The sequence below is a fragment of the Scyliorhinus torazame genome, chromosome 7 (genome assembly GCF_047496885.1).
Source record: "Scyliorhinus torazame isolate Kashiwa2021f chromosome 7, sScyTor2.1, whole genome shotgun sequence".
Lineage (NCBI taxonomy): Eukaryota > Metazoa > Chordata > Chondrichthyes > Carcharhiniformes > Scyliorhinidae > Scyliorhinus > Scyliorhinus torazame.
The window spans coordinates 57,612,452-57,625,934 of NC_092713.1; the positions used below are offsets into that span (position 1 = coordinate 57,612,452).

The window sequence follows — 13,483 nt, forward strand, 5'->3', positions numbered from 1 at the left end:
GCTAATAGCCCGAAGGCGAGTTCTGCTTGGGTGGAAGTCCTCTGTGCTCCTCAGACCTTGGTCTGGTTGGAGGACCTGATGGAATTTTTGAACCTAGAGAAGATCAAATATACTATGATGGGGTGGGAGTATTTAGGGAATAAAATTGGGTCGGTTGTAGTGTTGATGGGTTTGTTATAATGAAAATTTTGCTTGAAGAATTTTTAAAAAAAAGGTACAGAGTGCAGTTCCTAAAATGCATTCGGGAGAAACGTTTTAGCCAGTAAGATATCAAACCCACCAAGGGAAGTGGGGGTTCTGACTTTAGTTTTATGGAGGTAGAAGTGGTATCAGCAGAAGAACGTTCTGGTGGAAATGATTACAATTGTGGCTTTCAAAAGTGAACTGCATAATTATATGAACAGAAAATATTTGCAGGGCTATGGGAATCGGCAGCGACTGAGAAAGTTTCTATTGCAGAGAAAAACCACGGATATAACAGGTCAAAAGGCCACCAGCAGTACTGTAACCATTCTATTACTCAATGATAATTCAGTTGAATTTAGTGTAGTTATAGAATAGGACATTGACAGGCCATGAGTGAAAGTTTAAGAGCAATTTTAATGAACTGAGATGTGATTTGGAACAAATAGACCAGAAACATATACTTGAAGGTTAGTCAGTCACAGAGGATTGTGAGACGTTCAAGGAAAGATCGAGAGGGTGGGTGCTGCTAGCTCAAGACGGGGACCACGAGGCTATCGCACGGTAGCACAGTGGTTAGCACTATTGCTTCACAGCGCCAGGGTGCCAGGTTCGATTCCCTACTTGCGTCACTGTCTATTTGGCGTCTGCACGTTCTCGCCGGTTCTGCGTGAGTTTCCTCCGGGTGCTCCGGTTTCCTCCCACAAATCCCGAAAGACATGCTTGTTGGATGAATTGGACATTCTGAATTCTCCCTCTGTGTACCCTAATAGTCGCCGGATTGTGGCGACTAGGGGATTTTCACAGTAACTTTATTGCAGTGTTAATGTAAGCCTACTTGTGACAATAAAGATTATTATTATATGGAGGCACCCTCAGAGGTGTGGATGGAAATAAAACATTATCCTGGTGAAGACCCTTGGAGAAGAGTGGGAATTTCCCTGACAGTATTGTTTGGTCTTCCCTACCCACAGCCACTTTATGGAGGCATAGAGCCTCTGGTTCCGATGTCTCCACCCTAACCCCCCTATTCGTCCTACCAAAGGCAGACCTACTCCATTGACCCCTAATTAGAGCACCAACAATGTAAATTGCCTCGCAGGCACCCAATCTGCTCCTGGGAAGGTTCTCTGGCAGCAGGAATGAGTGGTGGAGCCGGGCATCGCCCCATATTTTCCTGACCCTCTCTCAAGCCCACCACGCGTCCAGGAAAATTCAGCCCATTGTATGTGGAGTAGCCAAGCGGGCAGATTGAGAATTTTATGATGGTAAATTACATCAGGATTTTAGCACCGATGTTTGCTAAGTATCAGTTTAAAGTAGACTGTCCCTCGTTCAATGAAATAGCTGGCAGGTTAGGAAAGATAAGATCCTTGTGATTACTTTCGCAGAAGTGTTAATGGCCTGCAATACTTGGGAAGGAGCAACAGACAAAATTGTGGGAGAGTTGCCAACAGAACCGGCTATCTCAGAAAAATATACTTCTAGGTCAATGACTTCTTTTTTTTTTGTAAATTTGGAGTACCCAATTCATTTTTTCCAATTAAGGGGGCAATTTAGCGTGGCCAATCCACCTACCCTGCACATCTTTGAGTTGTGGGGGCGAAATCCACGCAAACACAGGGAGAATGTGCAAACTCCACACGGACAGTGACCCAGAGCTGGGATCGAACCTGTGACTTTGGTGCCGTGAGGCAGCAATGCTAACCATTGCACCACCGTGCTGGCCCAATGACTCTTCTGATGGAAAATGGCCAAAGCCATCCATTTATCATTCTGTTTGCCTGACTGAGTTTCAACAGCAAAGTTAACTGGCTGAGCATCATGACAGAAGTGAACAGTCAATGCTAGATGGAGCCTTTGAAGTGTCAGCAGCAGCAATATTTTTTTTTAAATCATCACATTGTTGAAAAGATGCAGCGCTCACTTTGGAGAAATAATGTTGTCAGCAGATCACTTTGTAATAGTCAAATGAAAAATTATCATTATATTCAAAAATAGGAGCGCAGGGTGTAAAATGGACTGCCGACTTTGTCCATATCATCACCATTGTCAATGTGCACCCATCACCTTCTCCATCGCCCCCAATGTCCGATAGTCTCATCTGGGCTTCTGCCAAATGAGGTGTTGCACTGGTACCATTTGGGTATAAATGTGATCCAAACGTCTGATGCAATCGTTGCAGTGTAACACCAAATTAAGTTGTGTGGAAATGTAAGGAAAAATCTCTGAAATAAATATCTAATTTAAATGCGCTGGAGTAAAATAATACTATGTAGATAATGAGAAAAGAAAAACTTGCATTTTAATGGCAAGGTTTGATATGTTTTTTTATTATTTTCTTTTGGTTCATAGAAATAATATTATGTGTCAAAATAAAGCACCATCATTCTGTAACATTGAAATCATTCATATTTCTTCATGGGCTGAGCCATATTTAAGATTCCCTGCTAAATCCTGGAGGTCTCATCACCCAGCCATGTGACACCCAATTGCTGCAGGCTGCAAATGTTATTGCACCCTTCCTTATAAACATCCCTGTAGTTCACTGCCTTTGCTCACCATTTCTTTCTTCATCAAAGAACGGCACAGGGGTTAGTCCTCTCAGTGCCAGGGACCCAGGTTCAATTCCGGCCTTGGGTCACTGTGTGGAGTTTGCACATTCTCCCCGTGTCTGCGTGGATTTCCCCCGAGTGCTCCGGTTTCCTCCCACAGTCCAAATATGTGCAGGTTAGGAAGATTGGCTATGAAAAATTGTGCCTTAGTGTCCAAAGGTTCGATGGGGTTACAGGGATAAGGCGGGCAACTGGATCTAGGTTGGGTGCTCTTTCAGAGGCTCGATGTAGACCCAATGGACCAAGGGGAAAAACTGCAGGAATTCTATAGTTCTAATCAGTACTTAAGCAAAGCAGAGGTGGGGTTCCAACACCAGATACAATAGAAAGGAACAAAGAATGTGCTGTTAAGTTCATTGAGCATGTAATGGGAGTTGGATGGCAGATTTCCATGTTCCCTCTTTTGTGATTTAGCCAAACTGCTCAGACAATCCATGCGTTTTTTGCAATCCATAAGTCATGAGCCGTATTCCACAAAGGATCATAGGCGTCTCTATTAGAGAGAGGCAATTGGGATTGAACCCAATTATCATTCTGTTATCATTCTGTACCACATTCTAGCTAACCGACCCCCACATATTCCCTTTATCAATGCTCTGCGTTCAAAAATTGTCTTATTCTGTTCTTAGTTCTGATAGTCAGCATATCAATTATAATCCCAGACCAGACCCCCACTGTGGCTAGGATACCAGACAGAAACCCCAATATTTTATTTTTAGTTTGTAAGACTGTGAGGAAAGGATACCTCACTCCAAGAGTGATTTCACAAAGAAATATGGATATGTTATATTAAAACAAACTTTATTACTAATAGTTTTACTGTAACATCACATCATAAAATAGCTTACAATTACCCCTTAAAAATGATACTTAATGCAGCGAATAACTGCTATCTTTAGTCCCACTTAAATAACAATGAAAAAACCATCTCAGTTCTCAATCCACTGTTAAACCATTGGCACCCAGGAATACTTGCTTTACAGAGATGTTTTTTGAGAAAGAAAGATCTTTGGACACTGCTTTAAAGAAAAGATCTGACTCCTGTCAGAACCATGCAGAAACTCTGGCTGTATTTCTTGAGAAGCTGTTTCAGCTCCACCTTGTTCTCAGACAAATCGGCACTGCTTTAAAGACTGTTAATCTCTTTTAGCTGAACTGCAGTGAGAGGAACCTGCTTCACTTCTGGTCACAGCTTCATTTAGCTCACAACTGAACTGCTCTTCTGCAAAATGCCTGATGCTTTACCTCCACTCAATAATGACATCATCTATCTAAACTTAACTCTAATTTACTCCACAGGGAACCCCCTTAATCCAAACCAAATTGCATTAACCCAAACTTTTTCCGATGCTTTAATTGCACCCCGGTTCCCAAAAGCTTTGTTGACTTTCAAAATGTCTTTTACAACATGACTGCAGCAGTCTTACACAACACAGGCTTTTAACCCTGACTGTACCAAATACCTATAGTACATCTGAAATTCTTAGTCATCACAATATCTTCTCCAGCCTATCAATTTTTTCTTATAAATGTGGTTTTCCTTCCCCCCTGCCCCCCCCATCATTTCCCTCAAACCTGGTTACGTTTCCCCCTTGCAGGGCTCAGAGTTAAGCATTGATATTTCCATTCCTCAGAGATGTTGCTTGGCTTGCTGAGCATTTTCTACACAATGGTTGTCTTTATTTGACATTGCACCACATTTGCAATTTCCTGCCTTTATTTTTCTCTCTGGCTTGAGGGGGGGGGGGGGGGGGGGGGGGCGGGCTGGAAGGTGTCTGGGCCAAGAAGGCACGCAACCACCTGTGTGGGTGCAGAAGTAATTTTCTCTTGAGTCACGATTAATCCTTTTGATGCATTTTTTAAAATTCCTCCCACCTTAAACATAATCAAAGTGAAACCTCTTTACCCAACGGTTGGTAAGGTTATGTACCACCACATGAGATAGTTGACGCAAATTTCATTCAACCAAATATTTGAGGGGAAAGGAATAAAAGGGTATGCCGATAAGGTTAGGCAAAGTAAGTTAGGAGGAGGCATGCGTGGAACACAAGTGCCAGCAAACAACAATTGGACTGACATTTCGAGCAGCATGGTAGCACAGAGGTTAGCACTGTGGCTTCACAGCGCCAGGGTCCCAGGTTTGATTCCCCGCTGGGTCACTGTCTGTGCGGAATCCGCATGTTCTCCCCGTATCTGCGTGGGTTTCCTCCGGGTGCTCCGGTTTCCTCCCACAGTCCCGAAGATGTGCAGGTTAGGTGGATTGGCCATGCTAAATTGCCCTTAGGTTAGATGGGGTTGCTGGGTTACGGGGATAGGGTGGAGGTGTGGTCTTAGGTAGGGTGCTCTTTCCAAGAGCTGGTGCAGACTCGATGGGCCAAATGGCCTCCTTCTGCACTGTAAATTCTATGATTCTGCAATTTTAATCACATACAAACATACTTTTTGTTTAACTTTCTTTCCAGATTTTGCATGCCATACTTCTTGGGGGAAGGAAAGCACCTGGCTACCTGATTGTCCTGGTGACAAAACACAAGAATAAGCACAATGTAATTTGTTCATTAATAAAAACAAGTAAAAACACATTGCTGGTTAATTATTTTTTTTAATTCACATTTCTGACAAGATTATAAAATAAAAACTCTGGAATCTACAGGTTCCATTTTAAAGCTTTGCAGGGTTTGTTTTTCAAGAATAAAATTTACAGCAGATTTTTGATGTAACCAATACTGTGCTCACAAGCTGTTGTGCGATAAATCCTCTTCCTGTTACACCAGCCCTCCAGCACCAGTTGTAATGGATGTAGGGCCTGTTGCATAAAAGCAGCCATACTGCCACTGGGAGGTGGCAAAATCAAGCAGCAACTTTGTTTTGCTCTTTTTTCTCCCTTGCCAATTCAGATGAAGAGTATTGAATCGGGGAATGCAAATTTTGATACACCGTTGGTCTCTCAAAACACAATTAAGTTAAGCATAGTATTAGCCACGTGTTCACTAAAACGCAAGCTTGGGGGAAATCAATCCAGTCTCTATTCCAGCTAGCCACTTGAGTGAGATTGGATGCAGAGTTATATTAAATATGGGGTACATGTGTATGGTAGACTTGTGACCATTCGGAGTAGGGTGAGGCCAGCCCAAGCTCATTTCACATGGACATCAGATCATTCCTGAGCTGGCCCAGAGCTGAAAAGGTAAATTTTATAGGTAACAATTAAAATCACGTCAACAAGTTCAGCAACCCAATGACTGTGAAAGAGACTTGGTCCTCCCTGCCAACACCAGCACCTGAACTATGTAACTTCTCCATACTTCCCTAATATGTACAAATCTTTCAATCAGTTACTCATACAGGACAGGATTCTCCGGTCTTGACCGTGGCAGGACACGTTGCGAGCGAAAATGGAGAATTTGGCATTCTAGCCAAAACTCCATTCACATTCAGCGGCACCGTAAAATCCCAGCCGTAAGCAAGGACGGAAGATTTTAGCCATTATGTTTGAAGCAACCCCCCCCCCCCCCGCAGTGAACTTGTCTGTATCTGAGAGTCATTGCTTTGGGTATAGCAACTAACTGTGGCATGGAGTGAATGTGAATTTGATGTTTCATTTTACCCAGTAACAAGTTTCTAATTTGATGTCTAATGGTTGGTGGAGGTGCAACATGGATGTAAAGATATTCCACTCATACTTAAGAACACAAAAGGGAAAGTCAAAGGATGACTTAATGTGGACCCCTTCCATGCACTCTTCAGTACTTTCCTATTGTAAAGTGACACTGCCTGAGGCTCGCCTCGCTGAGAAAGTTAAGCATAGTATTCGACTGACCTGAAAAGGTCAGTCGAATTAACCTTTTGCCTAATCCATACCGGGCACTGATGATTTCAGATACCTACCTAAATTAAATAAATAGAGCTCACAGGAAGGCCCCCATTTTTGACAAACCTCTATCCAAAGAAGGTTTCTCATTAATATGGTAACAAGAATACCGTCATGTTACAGCGAAACCTAGCTCCCACCATCTCAAATGATGAGGGAAAATGAGAACGAGCCAAGTAGTTTTTTAAATCAGGATTGTGGTTCATCTTATTATTAAGGTTTGTCCTCCAATTTGGAACAGAATTCAGCAACAACTGGGTCTGGGAAGTAGGAGGTGGAGAGGAAGTTTGTTGCAGTTGATAATTTGTAATGAGAGGTATTGTTACGAGGTGGTAGTGACTTGTGGTTATCTCTCACTGTTTATCACCCATTTGCGCTCAGTTTGTGATTTCACTCCGGTGACGAGCATTTTTAAGAGCCTGGACATGATTATATTAAATGCACAAGAAGCAAAATAGAGTCATGAACTACAAACAACAGAAACAAAATCAGATCTCCTATTGAGATGTGAACATTTTTGCAGGATTCAATAATGTCTGATTTATGCAACTGACCCCAGAATGAAAGAGATTTACACAAGTAAGTAGCTTATTTAATATATATTTCTCTCTTCTCCTAAACACTGAAATAATCAAGTAAACTGTTCATTTAAGACTACAGATTACAGTCACTTGAAACAATATACACTATCAAGAAAATACTGTGTACACAATTATAGTTCTCATTTTGAGCTATTGGCACATTGGAAAGTAAAAACTTCCTTTGTTTTCTAGCACACATCTAAACAGGAAAGCAAGGCGGTGCTCAACTTAAATCGCACATTAAATACAGCATGAGTGTTTTATATAGATCAAAGTCAGAGGTAGGAAGGAAGCACAGGTTACAACAGTCTTTTCCAATAACCCTTACTGAGTCAAGTCACGAATATGCCATTCAGAAAAGGTTGAAAGAGATGGACAGTTGCTAGGTGCGATGGTAAACTTGATAGATTACAAATCTACATATTCACAGCTATAAATAGGTAGAAGGTTGAAAGGATTTGATAATTGTGAGAAAGAAATAGAGGAAGTGCATGCACAGAAAACAAATGGAACACAGTGTAATGAGAACATTAAAGTGAACCAGGAACATGGTACAATCCAGATCATTGCTTCGACTATAAAGGTATGTGCTTGAGTGAATTCACTGGAGGGTGAACATTGTTATCTAACCATCCCCAACCCCACTCTCACCAATCAAGACGTATTAACTGTAGTGTATAACATGGATACATTATGACACCTGTGAGACCCTATAATCTGCTCTGCTCTGTGTTCCACGGAAGGTGTCGTGATGTTGCTGCAATGTTTTCTAGGTTTGAACAGTCCAAGGTCTGCAGCAGTGCAAACATTATCTAGGGAGAGGTGTCCCTCTGGATGTGTGTGCAAACATTATGTAACAACCGGAGACATGAACCTGAATTTTCCATTCCGTGTTATTTTTTGTGCAAGTGGTAATCCAGCAAGACTCATTAATTTTAACAAGGTTTAACTGCTGGCATTACAATAATACAGATTGGAAAATCTAACCTCTCGATGTCTACGAATGGATCACCAGTGACACTGTTGAAAGATTACTGGCTTGGTTGGCAATTCCTTTCACTGCCACAGAAATGAAGCAAGCTTGTAACTGACAAATATGTCAATTTTATTGAGCTGTTAGTGACTAGGTATTCCCCTGTCAAACCAAATTCTTACCAGTCAACACTTACTGAATTAATCCTAATCATCCCACACATTTGTGTTGAATTACCTGACAAACAAATAGATTTCCTTAAACTGCAGTATGCCATTGAATGTTAATACTAATTAATTAATAATACACCAGTAATTATAGCTTAGCATCACTATGTCAGGACTTTAACCACCTTGAGCTAGCTTCCTTAAACTGAAATACAAAGTGCAATTAACAGCTGTGTGAGAAAATTCTTCTCCTGACTGTTTACTAATGAAAGTCAGTGAATTGTGGGATACTGTTTTCTCAATATGAGTTAAGGGAAAGTATATGTAGCTCAGGAGTATAATAAAACACATATTGATTAATATTTTTGGTTGTAATTTGTAAACTATTCCCTCTTGGGTTATAAACATGATTGAATATGTTGTATGGCCTGGAGGCACAAAAGCTATATTATGTTGGCTTGACGGGTGAGAGTCCAATTGTACACTCTTCAGGTCTCTTTGAGCTTCTATAAAGCATTTTTCACAGCCTCAGGACATCCCAAAGCGCCTTTCAACCAACAAAGTACTTTTGAAGTACAACGATGGCCAGAACACTGGATCGAACTCCCTGCTCTTTTTCCAAGATAGTGCCGTGGGATCTTTTACGTCCTCCGGTCAGGAAGACGGGCTTTAGTTTATCGTCTTATCCAAAAGACGGCACCTTCAATAATGTAGCACCTCTTCAGTAATACAATGGAGCATCAGCTTTTAAGTCCCTGGAGCAGGATCTGAGCCAATAGTCTCTGACTTGACTCGGAGGCTAACATTACCCTCAACTGCAAGTCAATAAATGCACATTATTGATTTATACTAGCTGATAAGTCAATTGCCCGGCCTAGATCAAACCCCACATTGAAAAAGTATGAAAGAACAAATTTGGATGATGTGAGTGATTTTAGGACAGAATGGAAAGGGGAAAGGTATAGAAAGGAGAACAAGGAAAGAGGCAATTTAATTTGCAGCTTCATAATGGCAATACCTACTCTGTTATATTACATATTTCCAGGTAATCAAGATTTCACATTATCAAGCAAATGCAATGGAATCACATAAATGTGTATCACAGCCAGGCACGGAATTCCATCATGACCATTCCCATCATGCAAGCATTCCGATACAAACATAGTTCTGTTCCAAAAATTGAATCCTAATGGAACACTCATTTCTTTCCAATGTATGGAAATTCACAATCCGATCAAAATTTGGATCCAAGCGCTTTGTCTCTTGGCATAAACCCATCTGGATTTGTTAGGTTAGGACTGGAATGCACACTGTACAATTTAAGCACTTAACACATAGTTTGACACATCAATGCAACTGTACACGGGTTTTAGTGAGCCACCTATGGCTCTAAATAATGAAGTGACCCATTCTATTACAACTTGTTTTGTGGGAAAATACAGGTTTCAAAGCATCAAAAGGATATATCATCTGCTTGTGCTGTTCTATCACTCTCTACGCTAAGCTCTGCAGGTTTATGAGCACCTTTGCCCTTTTTGTCCGTATTATTTTAAAATATCGGATGCGTGTTTTAGCTCTGGCCTAAAATGGATGCAGGGTTGACAGTGAGCCCATAAAAATGGCAATTGGGGTCCTAAAGCAGGTGGAGGAATGCAATTTTCATTTACTGTCTCCGGGGCTGGCATGATGGCTGTTGATTTAACAGCCTTCCTGATAATTTAATCAGAAGCACATAAGGTGTCAAAAGGTGTGCCTAAGGTGCCCAGCCAATGGTCAATAGGTGAAATAAAGTTGACAATGACTCGCATTGTTTTCAAACAGTATTTTTTACTCTCAGGGCAAATTCTTCTCTGAAAATATTTTAATGCAGTAAGCCGGTAAAAGTTACTGACACATTTCTAATTTTCCCAACTCCTCCCTCACTCCAGCTCTGTTAAAGACCCATAATGCAGTGGACCAATGCTTCAGATATTTTTAGTACCTGCTTTCAAAAAGGTATTTAAAGGAACCTTGGTTTACAAAATGATTGGCAAGTTGCCATTTCTGAAAGGTTCAGGCTTTTGCATCCTGCTCCTCTTTGTTCCAGGATATCACTGCCTCTTCCTTAAAGTCCATGCAAAACTTTGACAGCAACTGTTCTGCGTTGCTTGATCTCCACTCAAACAGTACATATCAGGTCAACACTAGTTTAAAGTATGTCACAGGGTTATACCAATGGATTTGGAAACTTGAGTATTTGAGATATCAATAATATTACTCCTAAGTATTCATGCATTTCTGACTGTGTTGGACATGCACACTATATTGTTGGATTACTCGTATTGACTCTCTTATGCAGTGGTACTGATAATGTAGAGCACATCTGAGCATGATATTGACGGACAAGTCGCCATTGCAAACAAGAAGAGCTATTTCAGTGATAGGCCACTTTGTGTGGATAAAAATATTCAATTATCTGTTGTCTCCAATAGCTGCACAAGTGGTTTAGTGCTTCAGTAAAACTGACTTAAATATATGTAATATACCTTTTTATCTGTGTCTTCTGTAAAAGCTATCATGGAAACTACTTAATATGGGGGGAGGGGGGAAATTGTCCTGGTTAACATATATATATCAAAACAGTTGAAATGCAGCCAAAAAAGGTACAAAGCTGCCACATACAGTGATCAGAGTAATTCTTATCTCCGAGATAGTTTGGCTTGGTAAACAGTTGGTCACTTTAAAATGTGCAGTCACACATTTCCTATAAAATGGGCATCAACCTTCAGCTTCTTTCACTAATCTTCCTCTCATCTTTTTTGATACTTAATAACTATTGTGATATTAAACTTGATGTTGATAAAACTCAGTGCTATAGTGTGGAGTAGATAGGCACAAACAGATGTTCAAAAGAAATAATACAGAGAACTAAAAGCTATGTTGTGACTGGGAAATTCTTTGATCACCTATCAGTTGTACTGATGTACAAATAGTTTGTATACAAAGGACTGCATTCCACAAAATGACAACAAAAATAAACTGATTTCTGAAAAAAATCAGGTTTAAATATTAAGTTATGAGATTCTATTGATATCTACAAAAAAGAATGAAAAGAAGAAATAAAACACACATACCTGAAAAAATCAATTAAGTTGTGTTGACTACTTGTCAAATTCCATAGATCAGATAAGAAATTAAAGGGAAAGAACCTTTCTCCATAAGTAAAGGTTCTACCTCCCAACCAACCCCCACCCCACAAACCCAATTAAATGTCTTCTTTGATTTAAAAGGACTTTGACTACACATTAGGCTCCTGTGTTCTGGCAGAACCATTGCTGCCCTGTATGGTGAAGTTATGTTCTATATTTTCTGTTGGTAGTTGCTCCTTCTCTCGCTCTTTATCTGGATTCAGTTGTTGAATTTCAAGATTGAACTCATAGGATGGACTACCCACTGTTGCATATCGGTCAGTACGGTGCTCTAATAGAGAAGGTCCCCAATCCTTGCTTGGTTTATTTGCATTTTTCACACGCTGGCAAAACAAGAAAGAGACTTGGTCAGGTTGAACTTGGTTATTGAGCTGTGTCAACTGACATAAGAAACGAGGAATTCTGATCACTGCTGAGTTGATTTACCAAATTCGCTTGAACACAATTACTATTTAATACCCAGACTATTCCTCCTAATCTTATTTACTTCTCTCAATTCATCTAGAAAGAAACCTATTTCAAAGTGGACACTCAGAACAGGCATTGACTCATTTGGAGTGATCATTAGCAGCTTTAGCCGGATCATTAAAGGCTATTATTTGCTATGGTTAGCAAAATCTCTACAGTGCAGAAGGAGGCCATTAGGCCCATCGATTCTGCACCGACCCTCTGAAAGAGCACCCTACCTAGGCCCAATACCCACCCTATCCCCATAACCCCACCTAGGGGCAATCTACCATGGCCAATCCACCTAACCCGCATATCTTTGGACTGTGGGAGAAAACCGGAGCACCCGGAGGAAACCCACGCAGACATGGGGAGAACGTGCAGACTCCGCACAATCACCTGAGGTCAGAGTCGAACCAGGGTCCCTGGCACTATGAGGCAGCAGTGCTAACCACTGTGTCAACGTGCCGCCCCAATGTATATGTAAATTATAAATGAGGAGCATTGTTAAGACAATTTAAAAACTAATTAAAATATATAGTTTGATTTATCATGCCATTGTTGGCAAGTCATAGAAATTCTGCATTTAAGGCTGAACTTTATGTGATGGTGGCGGTGGTGGTGGTTGGGGGGGGGGGGGGGGGGGAGAGAGATGGTTACTCTGCATCTCCAGTGCAAAAGTCAAGCTCGAGCCTGTCTCCATTTGGCTGGGACACCCTGCAGCTATTGCCTTGAGTTGGGATATGTGCCCCCATTGGGGAGGAATTCCTACCTCAAAAATCGGCTGACCAATCAGATGGCCAGCAACTCCCAGTAGTCGCTGGGAGCCACTGGCAAGACCATAAAGAAGAGGAGCTTATGGAGCCTGTACGAAGGGAAGTCCAGCGTCTCACAGGGCCAGGCACAACAACCTTCCACAATAATCAACTGGTAATGACCAGAAAACCTGTTTGTTTTTTTGACTGAAGAATAAATATTAACCAGGACACCGGGGTTGCTTCACCTTCTCCCATTGTTATGTGATCCGCTTGAGGGGAGCTACATGGCCTCGGTTTAATGTCTCAAGAGAAAGACGCCACCTCTGACGGTGCAGCACTGCCCTGATAAAGCACAGGAGTGTCAGCCTAGTTCATTTGTGTTCAAGTACTGGAGTAGGCCTTGAATCCACAAGTTTCTGATTCAGAAGGTGAGAACGTGACCAGCTGAGTCATGGCTGCTGCTTGCAATTGCTAAAAAGGGAAAATTTGAAGCCATGGGAAAAGTGAACAGTAGGATCCCAGGATTGAGCTACAAGAAATGACTGCAAACACCGGGGTGCTGTCATTTGGAGAGGAGACAAAACATTTATAGAAATTATAACAATATTAAACGGGATGGATAAAGTTTGTCTGAGTTTTGCTTCGAAGAATGACAGAATACGAGAACAAAGGGAGGGGTTAGAACTGTTGAAAAGAATGT

The 13,483-nt window shown here is 41.2% G+C and overlaps 2 protein-coding genes across 7 annotated transcripts in view; one reads left to right on the forward strand and one right to left on the reverse strand.

Annotated features, from left to right (window-relative positions):
• The window catches only part of ccdc24 (coiled-coil domain containing 24), a 221,263-nt gene extending 215,887 nt beyond the window's left edge, over positions 1-5,376 (forward strand). Inside the window, exon 9 of the mRNA XM_072510752.1 lies at positions 5,261-5,376. Coding sequence (XP_072366853.1) covers positions 5,261-5,309 — 49 coding nt within the window. The 3' untranslated portion in view covers positions 5,310-5,376. The remainder of the gene's footprint in view (positions 1-5,260) is intronic.
• Positions 5,377-5,380: 4 nt separating this feature from the next.
• slc6a9 (solute carrier family 6 member 9) overlaps positions 5,381-13,483 on the reverse strand; it is a 305,594-nt gene continuing 297,491 nt past the window's right edge. For all 6 annotated transcript variants that reach the window (XM_072510757.1, XM_072510758.1, XM_072510761.1 and 3 more), the window contains one exon: positions 5,381-11,901. In XM_072510757.1, coding sequence (XP_072366858.1) covers positions 11,668-11,901 — 234 coding nt within the window. In that variant the 3' untranslated portion in view covers positions 5,381-11,667. The remainder of the gene's footprint in view (positions 11,902-13,483) is intronic.